General features: G+C 39.2%; 1 protein-coding gene across 1 annotated transcript in view; it reads right to left on the reverse strand.

Moving 5' to 3' along the window:
* LOC130221743 (NACHT, LRR and PYD domains-containing protein 3-like) overlaps positions 1–19,193 on the reverse strand; it is a 21,036-nt gene extending 1,843 nt beyond the window's left edge. Inside the window, 9 exon segments of the mRNA XM_056454330.1 lie at positions 3,277–3,438; positions 6,152–6,325; positions 6,471–6,635; positions 7,314–7,478; positions 7,626–7,790; positions 11,014–11,190; positions 12,690–14,564; positions 16,301–16,417; positions 19,152–19,193. Of these exon segments, the coding sequence (XP_056310305.1) occupies positions 3,277–3,438; positions 6,152–6,325; positions 6,471–6,635; positions 7,314–7,478; positions 7,626–7,790; positions 11,014–11,190; positions 12,690–14,564; positions 16,301–16,362 (2,945 nt within the window). The 5' untranslated portion in view covers positions 16,363–16,417; positions 19,152–19,193.
* Positions 19,194–19,240: the final 47 nt, after the last annotated feature.

The following is a 19,240-nucleotide window of genomic DNA, read 5'->3' on the forward strand; positions in this document are numbered from 1 at the left end:
AATCTCTTATTAATTATGGATTTTATAATTGTATTATTTTTGTGTTTTGTAATATTTTTATTAATTTATCTGTTTATTTGTTTCTTATTCCAGTGTGTTCTTTATATTATTTTAATAATTTATATTTGCTTTGTTTATTAGTGTGTTTATTTTATTCATTTTTATTTTAATCCCTTTTCCCTATTCTAGTGTTTATTTTAATTAAAATAATTAGTTTAAGTGCCTTTTATTAATTATTGATTAATCAATTATTTTTCTACAACTGTATTTTAAAGAATTATTTAAATATTTTATATTAGTTCCTCACACTGGTGTTTTATTTATTAAAATTTTAGATTTAGTCTCAATTATTTAATCAATTTTAATCAATAGTTTTTTTTTTATGTTTTGTACTTTAAACATATTTTCATTTTTTACTGGTGTGTTTTACTAGTTTTATTCATTATTATCTGTATTTTTATTAGCTTCATTTGCTGGTGTGTTTATTGCTATCAGTCTCTTAAACTGCTGTTTATGTTCAAATCTTTTTTATTAATCATGAATTTGATCAATTGTTTGATTTTAATTATTGTTTGTTTCTATATTTGTGTGTTCTTTCTGAAAAAATGTTGATTTTTCATTCCTTATAAATGTGTTTTATTATTTTATTATAACAAAACAAATAATATTATTAATTAGATTATTATTATAATGTGTTTATTTTATATAAATGTTTGATTTTTAAGTCCCTTTTTAGTAATTATTGATTGACTTGTTTTATTAATTTGAACTTTTTGTATTTTTTTTAATAATTTTTTTATAATTCTATAATCGTTATTTTACTCATTTTTAAAAATAAAATAATTATATAATCTTAATATTTATTTTCTATTTTAATAAAAATATCAGATTTTAAGTTCAATTTTATTAATTATTAATTAAATCATTTTAATTATTTTAGTCATTTGCAAAAACAATATTTACATATTTTAATTAGTTTCTTTATTAGACTCGTGTTTAATTTGATGAAATTAAATAAATTATCAGACATTTCAGACATCAGAAATTTCAGACATCAGTCTGAAAACCCGTAACAGAAGGAAACAAACAGATATCACTGAGCTCCTGATAACTGAAGCACTGATTAAACACACAAACACAAGCGGCTCTAACAGTGATGCTGGTGAGTTTGAGCTTCAGTTTTCAGAGAGTCAGTGGAGATCTGGACGTTTTAGAAAAAGCTGCCATTAATAAAGTACTGCAGTTATAACAACCTCACGTAATGACAACTAAACATTCAGTATTAATCGACACATTTCTGTGCTGCAGCTAAATATAATTATTTTGATCATCGCCTGATCAAGAGCAAAGCTTTCTGTATCCAGTATGAAAGACGATTCAGACAGAGACCTACAAGCTGTGCAGAGCAAACACAACACACAACTAGCCAGGTTTCATCAATTGTGATTAAAAAAGACATATAAATGACTTTTTTCCCAAAGTAGGGCATTTTCAGTATATCACACACACAGAAACAATAATGCATGTGCTATGATGATTTGCATCTTCACACCTTCACCAAAGCGGTTAAAGAATCGAGGATGAAGAGAAATCAGCAGGTGAAGCAGAGGGTGAAAGGAGACACTTCATGAAGCAGCAGCAGAGAAATATTACAACATTTCCCGTCTGTTCAGGATTTCAACCATTCAGCACCAGAGCACACACTCCACACAGCAACGTATTGGTGGAGAGGAGACAGAGCCATGAAGCCGACAGAGTGGGGGAACTATGACGTCACCTTGTAGGCTAATCGGCTGCTAGCATAAAACTGGTTCCTTCAATAAAATCCCCATAGGATTTTCCCATAGGCTTTTCGATGATTGCAAATAATAAGCTCTGTGTTCAAACACAGTTCATTACACTTACACGTTTTGTCCAGCCGGATAATCCTCACACGAAAATACAACTTTGAGCACTTTTGGATCTTAAATGCAAACGCAAGAACAGAAAAGCTAACATTAGGCTACAAACGAACTACTGTGCTTTCGGGGCGCTCTCCTGTGACGTCAGCACCACCCTGCTACGGACAACTTTTCTATCTTATTTATAGAAATAATGTCCATGACAGAGTTAATCTCTCTGTTTAATATATTATAATCCACGCTATATATTATAAACAAATAAATACGCAAATACACACGACCTACGTGCCTTTTGGGTCGTTTATATGATAGAAATACATCTGTTTTGTTTTACGGTTGTAAAAGTTTTAAACTGTATGTATAAATGTGCCTACATAGTATTATCATAAGACATATTTAAATAAGTGTATCGCTCGCGTGCACACAGCCCGCTTACTGTAACAGTCGAAATGAGGCGCGAGGAGCAGAGGTCTATCAAATGCCTGCAAGTTCCATCATGGACACAGAACAACATTCTGTATTTTTTTATGTCACGAAGTACAGCGAAAAGCAGCCCATACAGTCACATCTGCTATACATTTTAAGGAGGAGTGTAAATATTGCAGTTATGACAGAGTTAAATGTGTTCAGATGAAGAAAAAAACAGATGAAATATCACTTGATCACGATAAAATGAGTTAACATGTAGGTATTTTCACACATTTATTGACACGTTTGCATTACTGAGAGCAGGAAAGAGACAGGCTGCACTGGTAAGCTGTATCCCCATATCTTTAATTAAAATAAACGATCAACAAATTAATCTGTCTTGACAGTCTTTACAAGTGAAGGCATTATCTACACACAATATGAATTCCCAATTAGAAAAATACTACAAACTATAATATACTATTCATGAAAATACTTAAATAACAGAGAAATCCAAATGCCTTAAACACAAGCGAGCTGCGCTCCAGACCAGTTCAGCACGATGACGTATAATGGCTCCGACACCGCCTGTAGTCCCATTTAGCAACTTGATAGCAACCGTCTTTAAAGAAGCATAAGCGATTTAAAAACTCAAGAGTGTGATGTACCTGATGTGTTTTATGTCGTAGAATAAAATGTGAAAGTATATTGAGTTTCTGTTGGCCACGAACCTTATTTAAGTGATTTAACTGAAATCCCATTGAAAAAACCCATTGACTTTGGGACGAGGGAACCAGAACTGCTAAAATGCTAACTCGCTTCTGGGTTTTTGCATACAAATTGACGTCATAGTTCCTCCACTCTATTATGATATGAGGATGATTAGATGTCATGATGAAGAGTCTACAGTCTGGAAAAGGCCTCCAGTGAGCTGTTTATCTACTCTTCCTGCAATAAAAGTACTTACTTGAGTTTGTGGAGGTGTTGGAGTTTGTCAGAGAGCAGTTTGAGTCCTGCTTCTCCTGGGTGATTGTAGCTCAGATCCAGCTCTCTCAGGTGTGACGGGTTTGAGCTCAGAGCTGAAGCCAGAGCCGCACAACCTTCCTCTGTGACCAAACAGTAAGATAATCTACAACAACAGCAAGAGCTCATGTTAGTGTGTGAAGGAGTGGATTTTCTGATGGATGTCTGCTCCAGGATGGAGTAACACGTGTCCTTTCTCATGTCTTTATGATTATTAATAAAGTTGAATGTTTAAGGGTCTGGATTATATGATGAGCTGATGAGTGTCGTCCCTCTTCAGAGGAAAACTGAAGTTTTTCTGTGCCACATTATTCGTCTCCTCAGGATCTTCTGGCCAGTCCAAGAGGTCACAGAGACGTCTCATGTGGAACTGGACATTTGATGCTGCCTGAACAGCGGTCACTAGATGTGAATATCACTGTGTGTTAAAGAATAAAGGATTTTAATATTCTGTTGTCTGAAAGAAAACTTCTGTGCTTCATTATCTGCCAGTGGAGAGATGTTCATTACTATTCTGATAAGATGCCTGCTGGAGAGTAAGACATCCTTCATGTGTGTGTGTGTGTGTGTGTGTGTGTGTGTGTGTTTGAGCTCTTCATTGGTGGAAACATGAAGAGGAGCTGAATTTCATTTCTGATCATCCTGACCACAGACCATCCTCCTCTTATGTCTGATCTTTGTCTGCTTGAAGCAGAAGTAATGATTGGAGAATTTGTTCAGAACTCTGCACACACATGAGGAAAATCATTCATCTTCTTTTCGGACACAGTTAGTGACGTATGTGGGATTATAATTGTTGTGGATTTGAGACTGTAAGCGGAGCGGCCTACAAACTCTGTGAGTGTTGAAGCTTCTGGCTTCTGCTGATGAGATATTGTTTAGAATTCTACACACATTCACCACAGCGGAATGAACCGCCAACTTATCCAGCATGTTTAACGCAGCAGATGCCCTTCCAGCTGCAACCCATCACTGGGAAACATCCATACACACACACACACAATCGCACACATACACTACAGAAAATTTAGCTTACCCAATTCACCTGTGCCGCATCTCTTTGGACTGAGGGGACAAAACTTAAATAGTGAAGTTTTCTTTACTCAGGTTAAAGTTGACAGAACTTGACAATACAAGTGTAATGGGTGTGGTCCAAGGGCGTACTCACACTATACCATCTGAACCGTGCTCAGGCCCATTTCCTGGATCGTTTGAGAAGTGTGAGTGCTCTGAGTTGGGCTCAGGAACGGTATAGTTGGCCGGTCCTGTCCCGGTTGTAAGAGGTGTGTTGTATTCTGACTTCTTATCAATTAGAAATGATCAGACGGGAGGTTTTGATTATCAGAAAATAAACTTTATTCTCCATAATAAAGCAGAGAAAGAGCAGAGCAGACTTCTCTCTTTCTCCTTCTCTGCTCTTTCTCGGCTTTATTATGGAGAATAAAGTTTATTTTCTGATATTCAAAACCTCCCGTCTGATCATTTCTAATTGATAAGGAGTCAGAATACGACAGTGTGCCAAAGCGTGGTTCACTCGGACTCAGGCACGGTACCCGAAACTGAAGACGAGACGTGACTGTTAAGGGATTGTTTCATATGGATTTATTAATCGTTCTGACTGTTCAATGAACACAAACTGTAGTAGACTATAAAAGACAAAAACCCCTCACTGCACCACAGCTGCGCCTTCAGCAAACCTCCTAACTCCTGCAGCACGAGGACTTTATGATTGTTTATGAGCGTCAAAAGTGGCTGATCTGTTCTGTGAATCCTAAACCACTAAAACAATATAACTAAAGAAATCTCCACTGTGCTGAGCGAGAGCGCTTACTGAACAGCGCATCATCGATGACGTAAGCGTGCTCAGGCCCGAATGCAATATGAGTGCAGGCCGTCGGGGGAGACGGGAGTTCAAGGCAACCGTACATAGTGTGAGTTCGCCCCAAGCTTAGCTAACATAAATAGATCAGTTGGTGTAATTAAGAATGATGATGACTTTATAATTCAAGTGTATTGGTCATTAAGTTTAGTGAACTTAAATATTGAAGTTGCCATAACTCATGTTCACTCTCACACACACACACACACACACACACACACACACACACACACACACACACACACACACACACAACCAATTTTGGTAATTCAATTCACTTATACTGCATGTCTTTAGGCTGTGCTTGACTCACTGGGACTCGAACCAGCAACCTTCTTACTGAACCACCATGCCACCCCCATACTTGATGTTACTTGCCTTAAATGAATCAGGATGACTAATGGACCGTGGTTCATTTAACACTAAAAACAGGTTTCTGAAGTCTGCAAATACAAATTTCACCACAGAATCTGAGAAGAACCTCAAACACACAGCACAGCAGAAAATGATGGCCAGTGATGCCAAATACACTTGAATGTTTCCAGCCCAAACGCACCAAAAAACAGCAGCTAAAACTAAAAGTGAGCAGGTACACACACTTATGATAACTGATTGGACAATAATTATTTACAGTGCATTCAATAATTAAAACAACACGTTGCTCTATTAACTAACTATGAATAATGTCAGACTGGACTGTAGAGCTGTATATTAGCTAACAGAGCAACATGTTGTTTTAATTATAGCTGTCAGAAGACACAGGAAGAGAAAGCACTGCCTGTCTTTTACTAATTCTACATATTGTTTTGTTGTAATTGTGAATATATATTTAAAAATAGACGTTTTTCAGTTTTCACATGTCTAATCAGTATAATAAAAATGACAGTATGTTAAGCTCCTTTTATTGATTTTATGGCTGAACCCTGGGGGGTTTAAGTACCTCAGTGTGTTGAGTTGACAGTTTAGACTCTTCAGTCCAGCACAGATCAGCTTCACTCCTGAATCCTGCAGCTCATTGTTACTCAGGTCCAGCTCTCTCAGGGGGGAGTTTGATGATTGTAGAGCAGAAGACAGAACTTCACAGCACTGATCAGTGAGATTACAGCCTGACAATCTGAAAACACAAGGACTCTGGTTAAAAGACATTCTGGGGTACTGACGCCTTTACTAGATTAAAACACATCTTTAACACAATAAATCATACTAGTTATGATGATTTAGAGGTGTTTTAGATATAGAAATCAATATGAAGCACAAACCTCAGTATGGCGAGTTGACTCTTCAGTCCAGCACAGATCAGCTTCACTCCTGAATCCTGCAGCTCATTGTTACTCAGGTCCAGCTCTCTCAGGGGGGAGTTTGAGGATTGTAGAGCTGAAGACAGAACTTCACAGCACTGATCAGTGAGATTACAGCCTGACAATCTGAAAACACAGGGACTCTGGTTATAAGACATACTGGTGTGCTGATGTAGAGGTCTGCACCCAACCAGATTTCTTGCGGCGCAGGAATCAATTTCTGTAATTTGACGGAAGCAGGTGGTCTAACAATATCGCTCCCGACTCCTGAGCGAGCAAGCGCATGTATGTAGGTGTTTAAATGAAAGAGCGGGATGCTGGGTGTCACTTGTTTGTTGCTTTCTACGTGTGTGTATGTGTATGTGTGTGAATGAGAGAGAGAGCATGATGCTGTGCGTCGCTAGCTTGGTGCTGTCTATGTGTGTGTGTGTGTGTGTGTGTGTGTGTGTATGAATGAGAGACAGCGTGATGCTGTGTGTCACTTGCTTGGTGCTGTGTGTTTATGTGTGTGTATACAGACAGCTTGTTATAGGCTGTCTGGACTCTGTATCATGTAGCTGGGTGGTTTAGAATTTGCTTCTCTGTTCGCGAACATATCAACCCCCCCCCCAAAGGGGAACAGTCGCGGTGGGTAAAAAAACGGGCCGGGTCGGATTAAAATCTGGCGGGATTAAAAATTGTCCTGTGCAGATCTCTATGCTGACGCCTTTACTAGATTAAAACACATCTTTTAACACAATAAATCATGCTAGTTATAATAATTTAGAGGTGTTTTAGATATATAAATCAATATTAAGCATAAACCTCAGTATGTTGAGTTGACTCTTCAGTCCAGCACAGATCAGCTTCACTCCTGAATCCTGCAGCTCATTGTTACTCAGGTCCAGCTCTCTCAGGGAAGTATTTAATAATTGTAGAGCTGAAGACAGAACTTCACAGCACTGAACAGTGAGATTACAGCCTGCCAATCTGAAAACACAGAGGACTCTGGTTAAAAGACATTCTGGGGTGCTGATGTCCTTACCAGATTAAAACACATCTTTTAAAACAATAAATCATGCTAGTTATGATGATTTAGAGGTGTTTTAGATATAGAAATCAATATCAAGCACAAACCTCAGTATGTTGAGTTGACTCTTCAGTCCAGCACAGATCAGCTTCACTCCTGAATCCTGCAGCTTATTGTTACTCAGGTCCAGCTCTTTCAGGGGGGAGTTTGATAATTGTAGAGCTGAAGACACAGCTTTACAGCACTTATCAGTGAGATTACATTCTGCCAATCTAAACGGGGGTCATGAGAAAATGTCTTTTACACTGTGTAGCTACTAACAATGCAATATTTACATTGTTTCATGTTTGTTTTTTGTGTTGGCAATGTTAAACTAAATAAACGACACACCTCATTTGACATTTTCTTTTTTCCTACTTGAAGCATTTCCTAGTTGGTCATAATTTTGCTGTTGATTTAAAATGGCCATAGTGAAGTGTAAAATTTCACAAAAATCTAAGATGCTGGTCTCATGTCAATGCCATTTCCAACAACAACTCTTTCATATTAATCTACTGTTATTATTAAATAAATAATATGTAATAATGCTAATGTTTCAGAAGAGATCAAGCTTGTGCGTTAACAGCTATACAAACATTAAATGTTTAGCTCACTAGAAACTAAAGTTCACTAATAATTGAATTCCACTCCACCCAAACCTGTCTTTGTTTGAGCATGGACAGAAGTGTAAGGCAGAGCGACAGCCTTATTTACCCAACAAGTTCTTCAATCTTTACATTCATAAAAGCTATAAAACACATAAAAGCTATAAAAAAACATATCAAATTTGCTCAAATCTCCTTTGGTTTTGCATTATCTGTTCTAATCATCCCAATATCTGCTTGATCATTTTCCCACTCGACTCCCTCAGGCAACGTCTACTTCAGTTAAACCTGTGCTCACTCACATTACTAACACAACAGCTTAGTCTTGCAAATCCAAGTGTATCTGTATGTGGACTGCAAGACAGAGGCATAACATGAAGGGGCGTAACTTGTAGTAGGTTAGTGGCGTAACTTGCAGTTATTGAGATCCCATTGAACCATGCGAGATGTCACAACGTGATGTGGTTGACAAGATGGAGGAAATACTTAGATGTTAAAGGTCACCTATGGTAAAAAATCTACTTTTCAAGCTGTTTGGACAGACATATGTGCATGTATGGTGTATAGACTGTCATATTGGGGTGATATAAACACACCCAGTGCTTTTTTTTCAATTTAACAACATAAAAAACGGTGGACCAATTGGAGCGGTTTTCAAACCGACCGCAACTTTAAGTAGGAGAGCGGTCCCCCCGCCCACCAATATTGATTGACAGGGTACACTCAAGTCGACGGCTGGGCGCCGCGGACCGCTGCAGAAACCTATGTTTAGAATTCAAAAATGCGTGGCGCGACGATTCGGGACACTTCATGCTTCTGGTGCGTCACAGAGAGTGTCTGGTGTGCCGTGTCGTGGCTTCGAGCGGCGCATCCGGTGCCTCAGTCAAAGTTAATTCAGTGTGTGTGGTTATTAGTTTCTGTGTACAAGCTCGGCACTTGAAACTAGCACACAGTTGGCTGTAAAACTGTACAAAGACACAAATGATTTTGTACTCTCTGCTTGGTCTGTGTCCGAGTCGTACATGTACGACTGATTGCTGAACCTCTCACTCCTGCTCCTTCTGTCTTCCTGTTAGACTCTGTTGCAAATGCAGAGAGGGTGAGCTCATGGCCCTGGCCCTTAGTTACATTGGCGGGAAGCCAAAACTAATCTACATGTGAAGCAACACACCCCTAAATCAGCGAACTGTGGACATGACATGACACCTAAACCCTAACATGACACTTTTTAACACATTATAATAAAAAAATCTGAATTGTGTTTTAAACTGAACCTAAACTGGCACACTCAGAAGAACCATAATATTAATATTAAATCATAAAAAAGAGGTAAACTATGTGCCCTTTAAAAACGGTGATGGTTGAGTTTAGGTGTGGAGTAGGTGTAGATGTTAATAACTGATGTACCATCTTGCCGACAACATAGTTTTGACACGTGGGTCTCCATAACTTCAAGTTATGCCACTAACATACTACAAGTTACGCCCCTTCATGTTATACCCCTGTCTTGCAGTGCACAGACAGACCTTACTCAAATCTGCCTTATGCAACATTAAGAAAATTAGACCCGTTTTATCAGAGTAAAACATCTAGTTCAACATCTAGTTCAAGCTTACTACTCTCTCCAGGCTGGACTATAGCAAAGTTCTCTTGGCAGGCCTCTCAGTCAGTAATATCAAGCCTCTGCAATTGATCCAGAAAACAGCAGCAAGAATAGTCTTCAACCAGCCAATTAAAGAGCATGCCTCATGTACATTTCTTCATCAGTTTGTAATTGTAGCCAATAGTGGATCGCATCAAATTATTCACCAAAATACCCAAACTTGCTAGTTCAGACTAACGTGCCCTTAAAATTTAAACAAGCATAAAATAAGACCAATAGAAAGGTATATAAGGTTATAAAGCTATCATGACACCTCCTGAAATTATTCTACTGTATAGCCCTGCTTGGTGGAGCTCAACATACAGCAGGTAAAAAAGCATTGAACATGTCACCATTTTACTCAAAACCGTTTCTAAAGTTGCTGTTGATTTGAAATTTTCCCCAGAAGTTGGTAAAAGCCAAAGTAACCCATATTTAAAAAGCAAGACTAAGATATAAATTATATTATGTGTAATAAAATGAAATGTTAAAGACGAAAAAATGTTGAATACATGAAAAAAGGAGGTGTAAAAAGGCATGGAGAGCCCAGACAGCAGCTGGAATCTCTGTTTTTAGAGAGCAATCCTGCCACTCGTCAGTGTAAATGAATATTAGCTGCTTTAGTCTTAACACCTACATTACCAGGAGGATGAAGATGTAACCAGGGTGGACATTTCAGTAAGAAAATGATCCAAACACAAAAAGGAAACTCTCAGTTGATTTCAGAAATATAAAGTAAAGCTGCTAGAATGGCTCAGCCTGACTTGAATCCAACACAAACAATAACTAAACATCAGTTTATAGCCACACCAATATAAAGTGAACATTTGGAGACTTTTAAAAACTGATAAAACAATAATAAATCAAATCCCACCTGAGCAAAGCATCAGACTCAATATAAGAGGCTTCTTGAAGTGGCCATTACCAAAAAAAAACCCTTTTGTACAAAGTTTTAAATATATTTCTGTAGTTCAGTAATTTCTCCTTGTGTTGTATCATTGTTATTACACATCATTTCAGATTATCATTTGGGGTTTGGATATTTACCAAAATCTGGTTGGTCTATTTCACGTTAACAGCTCCTTTAGAGATATATTTTCCAGGAATAATCATGACGTGTTCAATACTTATTTTACCATCTGTAAATGCTCTTTGCTTACATGCTGTTGTTTTAAAACTCAGACTAGTCAAACATCTCTCCTTTCATACTTCAGTGTGTTGAGTTGACAGTTTAGACTCTTCAGTCCAGCACAGATCAGCTTCACTCCTGAATCCTGCAGTTTATTGTTGTTACTCAGGTCCAGCTCTCTCAGTGGGGAGTTTGATGATTGTAGAGCTGAAGCCACAATTCCACATTGCTGATCTGTAAGATCACATCCTGACAGTCTGAAAAAGAAAGTTATATTAGGTAATATATGTGTGTGCATACTGTAAGTGTTGCTATCAGATAGATTCTTAGATCTCAGGGTGATCCGCTCCATCTTAAATGATTGTGCGGTTGATTTTTCTTGTCACTGCCTTCACAGCAGGAAGACCAGCAGAAAAACAAAGTGTCTCAGAAGTTTTATTTTATGAGCATTTGCTACCATTCAATAAACACAGGCTGATTTTTTGTATATTTTGATAACATTATGTAATACATTTTTTAATGAGTTCGCTCTGGCAGCACGCCGGCTCAGTGGTCACTAGCACTGTCCGGCTTCCCCCACAGTAAAAAACTTGCGCTACAGTTGAATTGGGTAAAACAAATTGGCTGTAGTTTACAGTATGAGTGTGTGTGTGTGTGAGATTGAGTGGGTGTTTTCCAGTATAGGTTGCGATGCTTCATAGGACTTAGGGCCGGTTGCACCAGCAGTGCATAGATTAAAACATGCGTCTTTCTGCTTGCCTGGGAATGCCTTTGGATGCCCCATGAGGAGCTGGAGGAAGTGTTTGGGTAGAGGCAAGTTCAGGGGTTCCCTGCGACCCAGCCACAGATAAATGGTTGAAAATGGGTTGATGAATGGATTTTTAAAATAGACTATTTATTATTAACATATGAACTACAAAACAAAAGCTTCAGAGAGGGAGGTTGTGGCACTTCCAGCATTAAAATCAAGACAAGCTTTTTTTAACTAATCAAGTGTAATGAAGTGATAAACTGCACAAAAGAAAACGTTATTCACAACACCAGGCAAATGCTGCTGGATAATGCCTGATGAGCTATATTAATTTCAGTGAACTCTGTAAATCAGCTGGATGAACCGGCCCATCCATTTAAAAACTGAACAATCTGAAAGTTCAACTAAAGCCAGCTCAGATATTTCAATTACTTAATTAAAGCTCACGTTAGTGGTTACAGCAGCTCTTATGTCACCAGTTCACTGAAATGAGAAAAAAATGTTTGGAGGGTTTGGACTAAACAGAAAAGATATTTCTTTTTTCTTTCAGACCAAAACTATTGGTTAAAAACCATTTCAATTAAATGTATATGCACGCAATTGACTAGTATGTTAATCTCAAACACACTTCATCCAGTTACCAGAAGTGAACTGTCTGAAAGAACCGTCAGTTAATATTGTAAGAGCTCAGATTTATTATTAAGAGCCATAAATAAGCACTTCAAGTTTACCAATACCAGACATTTTTACTCTCCTTCCCAAAGAGCATCAGATAAAAATGGACTTTATTGTTCTACTGAAGATAAATGCGCCCCAACACAAGCTTTGCTCATCTTCTCAATCAAAGATAGGGCACTTGATTCATGGTAATCAGCTCATTAGTAGAGAGCAGAGAATCATAAAAAGAAAGGAGACATGCAGTGTAGGAGAAGCTCCATGAACCTGGTTCAGAAAAAACTTGTGTGATGTGTTCATATCATAACATTATTGAATTATTACACTCACAGAGCTGTTCTGCAGTTCCTCATAGCTGGTAGCAGTCTCCTTCTCCCCTCTGTTGAGGATAAGATTCTGTACTTTTTAACGTCTAACTCATCCAGCACCTCCTCTGACATCAGGATCATGTTTGCCAGAGTTGAGCACTGAGCAAGAGAAAGACTTTTATCATGTTTTTTTGAGTTTAAAAATTCCTGCATTTTTTCAACAACAGAATTATCCTTCATCTCAATCAAGCAGTGTGAGAGATTCATCCATCTTTCAGGACTGATGTTGTCTTTTTGTCCTCGTCTGAGGTTGTGGATTATTTTCTTGATGCTCTCTGGGTCGTTCTCTGTGTGTTTCAGCAGATCCTGTAAGAGTCTCTGATTGGACTCCAGTGAGACGCCATGAAGAAATCGCAGGAACAGATCCAGGTGTCCAGTTTTACTCTCCAAGGCTTTATTCATCGCTCCTTTCAGAAGCACATCCAGAGGAACTTTCTCACTCTTTCTGTGTTTTACTGTGAGGAACATCTTCATCACCTCAGTGTTGTTGTGTAAATAGCAGTAAAACACATACAGAGCTGCAAAACACTCCTGAAAGCTCAGATGAACAAAGCTGTAAACCTTCCTCTGATGAATCACAGATTCCTCTCTGAAGATCTCAGTGCAGATCCCAGAATACACTGAGGCGTCAGCGACGTCTATCCCGCTCTCAATCAGGTCCTCCTCGTAGAACATCACATTGCCCTTCATCAGCTGATTGAAAGCCAGTTCAGCAAGTTTCACAATCACGTCTCTGTTGGACTGCAGGAGTTTCTCTGGATCTCTCTCTTTATACTTCTGCTTCCTCATGTGTGTCTGAATGAGGAGGAAGTGGATGTACATCTCAGTCAGAGTTTGAGGGATTTCTGCACTCAGATCTTGTTTCAGGATGCTCTGAAGCACAGTGGCTGAGATCCAGCAGAAGACGGGTATGTGGCACATGATGTGGAGGCTTCTTGCTCTTCTGATGTGGGAGATGATTCTGCTGGCTTGATCTTCATCTCTGATTCTCTTCCTGAAATATTCCTCCTTCTGAGGGTCATTGAAGCCCTGAATCTCCGTCACGAGGCTGATGTGTTTTGAGGGGATCTGATTGGCTGCTGCTGGTCTGCTGGTGATCCAGATGAGAGCAGAGGGAAGCAGATCTCCTTTCATGAGGTTGGACATCAACACACTCACTGATGAAGCTTCAGTCACATCAGAAACTTTCTGACAGGCTGAAAACATCAGTGTGATTCTGCTTTCATCCAGACCATCAAAGATGAACACAACTTTACACTCCTCATAAATCTGTGAGTCCAGATGCTGAAGTTCAGGATGAAAGTCCAGCAGAAGTGTGTGAAGACTGTACTGATGATCTTTAATCAAGTTCAGCTCTCTGAATGGAAACACAAAGATGAAATCTACATCCTGATTGGCTTTTCCCTCTGCCCAGTCCAGAATGAACTTCTGCACAGAGACGGTTTTTCCAATTCCAGCGATGCCTTTAGTGAGGACAGTCTTGATCTGCTCTTTCTCCTCTCTGCTCTTCTCCTCATCTCCTGCTTCAGCTGAAGGGTTAAAGATGTCATTGCAGTTGATTGGAGTGTCTTGGAGAGTCTTGTATCTCTTCTCCATCTGCAGCACCTCATGTTCTTCATTCACTCCTTCACTCTCTCCCTCTATGATGTACAGCTGTGTGTAAATGCTGTTCAGGAGGGTTTGATTCTGCTGGAGTTTCACTCCCTCAAATAAGCTCTCGTACTTGATCTTCATGATGGTTTTGTGCTGCTCTTTGACTCTCTGAAGATCATCATGAAGACTGAAGTGACTCTGACTGGAGGAGAATGTGCAGGTCTGAAGCTCAGCTCTCTCACTACTGAACACACACACATGTACAAATACACACACACACATATAAATACACACATACATATATATATACACACACATTTCTTTTGGCTTAGTCCCTTTATTAATCTGGGTTCGCCACAGCTGGAATGAATTGCCAACTTATCCAGCACATGTTTTACGCAGCGGATGCCCTTCCAGCTGCAACCCATGTCTGGGAAATATTCATACACACTCATTCATACTCTTACACTACAGACAATTTAGCCTACCCGATTCACCTGTACCGCATGTCTTTGGACTGTGGGGGAAACCGGAGCACCCACAGGAAACCCACGCAAATGCAGGGAGAACATGCAAACTCCACACAGAAACGCCAACTGACCCAGCCGAGGCTCGAACCAGCAACCTTCTTGCTGTGAGGCAACAGCACTACCTACTGCGCCACTGCATCGCCAACATTCATACATATACATATATATTTGTGACGGATCTAAAGTTTGTTGTTTAGAGGTGTGAATCTACACTGGTCTCACGGTTCGGTTCGGTTCGGATACGATTATCATGTCATTGATTTGGTTCAATTCGATATCTCGGTGCATTGGCGATGCTTTCCATACACAGTTTGATATTTTACTTCACAGCACAGCAATTCTTTGTATTAAAATGTAGAATTTTAAATACATTTATATGTATTTGTAATCGTTGTTGTCCTTCAATATAAACAGTCAGATATATGAACTGTGCCTTTTACCTGCTCGAAGAAAACACTCATTTTGAATGCATCAAACACAGCTCAAGTACATGCACAGAACAACACGAGCATTTAAAGCAAATAAACAAACGTAAATATTATCTTACTTGCTTTCTGAGCATTGTCGAGCGAGTTGTTATACGCCTATGATTGGTCACGCGCTCAACAGAAGGGCTGTGATTGGCTCTAACGCTCTGGTGCTGTTCACCGATGAGTGACACTGATAAACGGCAGCAGCGATCACAGCTGATCCATGATAGACACGGTGGAGAAAACTCACTCTGCTGACACGCTTGTATCTGGATCTGCAAATATGTCAGCAGGTCAAATGGGCCATAGAGAGAGAGAGAGAGAGAGAGAGAGAGAGAGAGAGAAATGGAGTTTACTTTCATTTTTTCCACAGCAGTACAATAGGGGCTTCTGCTGTAACTTCTAGTATACAAGTATTCTACTGTGACATAGTGCATGTGAGATAAATTACGTCGGTACGCAATAACCAGCTATGGTCTCTTACGGAACTGATACCGATTTGTCCGCATCTGCATCGTGGTAATCCGACACGATCATGTCATGCAGTGCTTCAGTAAGTTTTATTTATCATTTACCCAGCGCTCCACTGGGAACTTTTATAAGTTTGAACATTAAAATTACATTTAATTACATAAAATTAGATAACAAATGGCTGCACGGTGGCGCAGTGGGTAGCATGTTTGCAAAAAGGTCGCTGGTTCGAGCCTCGGCTGGGTCAGTTGGCGTTTCTGTGTGGAGTTTGCATTTTCTCACCGTTTTCCCCCATAAAGTCCGAAGACATGCGATATAGGTGAATTGGGTAAGCTAATTTGTCCGTAGTGTTTCCCAGTGATGAGTTGCAGCTGGAAGGACATTCGCTGCATAAATCATATGCTGGATAAGTTGGCGGTTCATTCTGCTGTGGTGACCCCTGATTAATAAAGGGACTAAGCTGAAAAGAAAATGAATAGATTACAAATCATTAATTTTGTCACACTCACACAGGGTCAAAGGTCAACAGGTCATTAGTGAGCAGGGGTGGATTATTCATAGGTCTTTTCATGGACACACAGCTGGACAGTGGAGACGCTGCTCTCTTTCTGCTTCTGCTGACGATACTGAGAAAAAGACAGAAATATTTCAGACTGGTTCCCTAAAGATGATCTGTCTGCTTCTATATTTTAACTGTGATTAACACATTATTTATAGTAGTAATTACTTTTTTAGCAGTACAGTTGCAGGGAGAAAGAGGATTTTTGAATCAGTTTCTTTAAAAGGACACGTTTCTTTATGATGAAATGAAAAAAGCTCAAATTAAGAAGCTAATAGCTCGGTCAGTCATTTTCTACAATAAAGTGAGTGAAAAAAAGCTTGTGAACGGATCAGCCAAGTGTGTTTTATGTTCAGCATAACGCCTGTTTCACACCGCAAGCGAAAGCAGTGCGTGAGCAGAGCGTGCGCAGCGCGTATGGAGAGCAGAAGCATCACGCGGGCGTTTGCCTTTCACACCAGCTGCGTCTGCAGCGCGCAGCTCTTCGGCAGCTGCTGCAGAGATCAATCTATCTCTGTCTATTTTATCTAGTTACATATCTGTCTATATATACAAATACACCTAAAAAAACTTTTCATCTGCAACCTCCTCCTATGCTGTTTCTTTAACCTGCAAGTAAATAACTGACCGACAAAAACTAAAATACAAATTGTACAAAACAAAATTCGTTCAAAGAATATTTTTCTGCCAACGAAAATATCTGAATTGTATATTTTTGTGCGTCTCCATCTGCTACACAACTGCAGTGTTTGTTTCGCTCCACGGGAAAAAAGGATTTAATTAATACTCCACTGTAATTGCTACACAAACTCCTGTGATATTTTAGCTACATTTTTTTATAAATGTCTTTACACAAAATTATTATATGCTATAGCCTACTTTAAATAAGTCAAAATATATGCGATTGTTGACTCATCACCGGTCGCAGCATGCGCGTCTGTTAATAGCTTCTGTAAAAAAAGACCCACATTTGACCAGCATTTTAGCAAAGCCTATATTAATATACTGATATTCCTGTGCCAGTTTGACACTGTAAATTAAACTGAGGAGAGTTTAACTACTTCACAACACTCCGTCACCTGCTCAGCGCGAGGGAGAAGGAGAAAAGTGCAGCGCTGAGGTAAAATCATATTCTCAAGTCATAATCTTTAAAATAATGACTTGTATTAAACATGTTGATAAAGGGACTGGGATATAGAAATTACAGCGGTGCGTTAAAAATGCTTATTTTTATATATCTGCGCGGTTAACCGACATACCGCATGATTTCTTCCATTACTGTCACAGCCCTAATTCAGACACACAAATGCTCCCAAACATATTATGAGGGCGCATAGATTAAATTTCGGGCGCTCATGCGACCAAAATGGTTGCAATTTCGAGCCCTGTAGTATAAGGACAGGTATTCAGACCACAACTGAACGTTTGAAGAAAATTGAATGCCTGATTATTTAGAATTAGCTATTATTGATGTAAATGCAGCCGTTCAAGGCGCATAATTGATTTATCACGGTATTGACGGTATTAGAAAATCCATGTCGTGGCGCAATGTCACACCGGTGATGACTATGACACCGGTGTACCGCCCACCCCTACCTGCAAGTCTTTATTTTACAAATGACATAGATCATACACAATCGCCTGTGATATCATGCCATATGGTTTTTGATTGTCAGGGTGTTGTAGGCCTAGTTATAATAATATTTAAACAATATAGTTATAATGATATTTACACATGATCAAACTAGTGTTACTTTCTCCGCTTCAGTAATGTCCAGCGGCAGGGTAACAGCTCGCGCAAAGGATTAGACGGACAAAAGTAATCAATGCATGCCCTTCTTTTATTTATTTTCGTGTTGTCCGGTTCACAGTGCAAACAGTTCCCGGGTGGAATAACTTGAGTGAACATAAAACAAAGGCGAATAAAGCTTTCTTCCTCTGCTTCAGCTGCACAGCACACGGCGAGCTCACATCATCCAGCATGCGTGTGGAACTACACTACCCACAATACACTTCGCTATGGACTACAACTCCCGTAAATAAATATTTCGGGCCTAAATAAATGTTTGTTGCAGTTTTTAATCGTTTAAGTTAATTTGATTGACTATATATATATATATAAATCAGTGGATATTATTACCGCATTTATTGGGTAAAATTGCTACTTTTTACTGTCATTCAATGTGTTTTGGTCATTATCAATGCACTGTCACTTTAATTGAGCGTGAGCAGCACGGCAAAAATAGACCCAGCGCTGAAACTATCGCAGCACTGCTGCTTCATCGACGCTCACGCCTCGCACTGATGCGCTGCTGCAGCGTGCGGTATGAAAGCTCTAATCTGTTAACATGGACGCCAAAAAACACGCACTGCTCACGCGCTGCTGACGCTTGCGGTGTGAAACAGGCTTAACAATAAAACTCACACTGCTCTGACACAATTTGAGGCACTAAATAACTGAAGTTTCATTTTCACTATCTTTAATCATTTTTAATGCTTAGTGTGTTTGATCAATACGGCTGAATGGAGGAGTTCGTTATAAACCCACTTTACAATGATATCATTGCTCTAGAGAATTCTTAAATGTACATATGTTTTTTATTCATTCTCTAAGCATATTTTCAAACTATTTTAAACAGTGACTTGACACAGCACTGACCTCAGACCTGTAAATCACATCAGTTGTCTAGTTATGATAGATAATAGGTCATTTACTAACGTCCACATTTCAGAGAAAGTCACGTCTGTTAATGATTTACCACAATATTTCCCACCCACAGCACACAGTGAATGATACTCACCCAGACTCAGATCTCACAGCAGATCCATCACTGAATGCAGGAGGTAGAGACATTGAGTGGTTGCTCTTCATAGACACACAGCTGAACAC

Source organism: Danio aesculapii, chromosome 3, assembly GCF_903798145.1.
Source record: "Danio aesculapii chromosome 3, fDanAes4.1, whole genome shotgun sequence".
Classification (NCBI taxonomy): domain Eukaryota; kingdom Metazoa; phylum Chordata; class Actinopteri; order Cypriniformes; family Danionidae; genus Danio; species Danio aesculapii.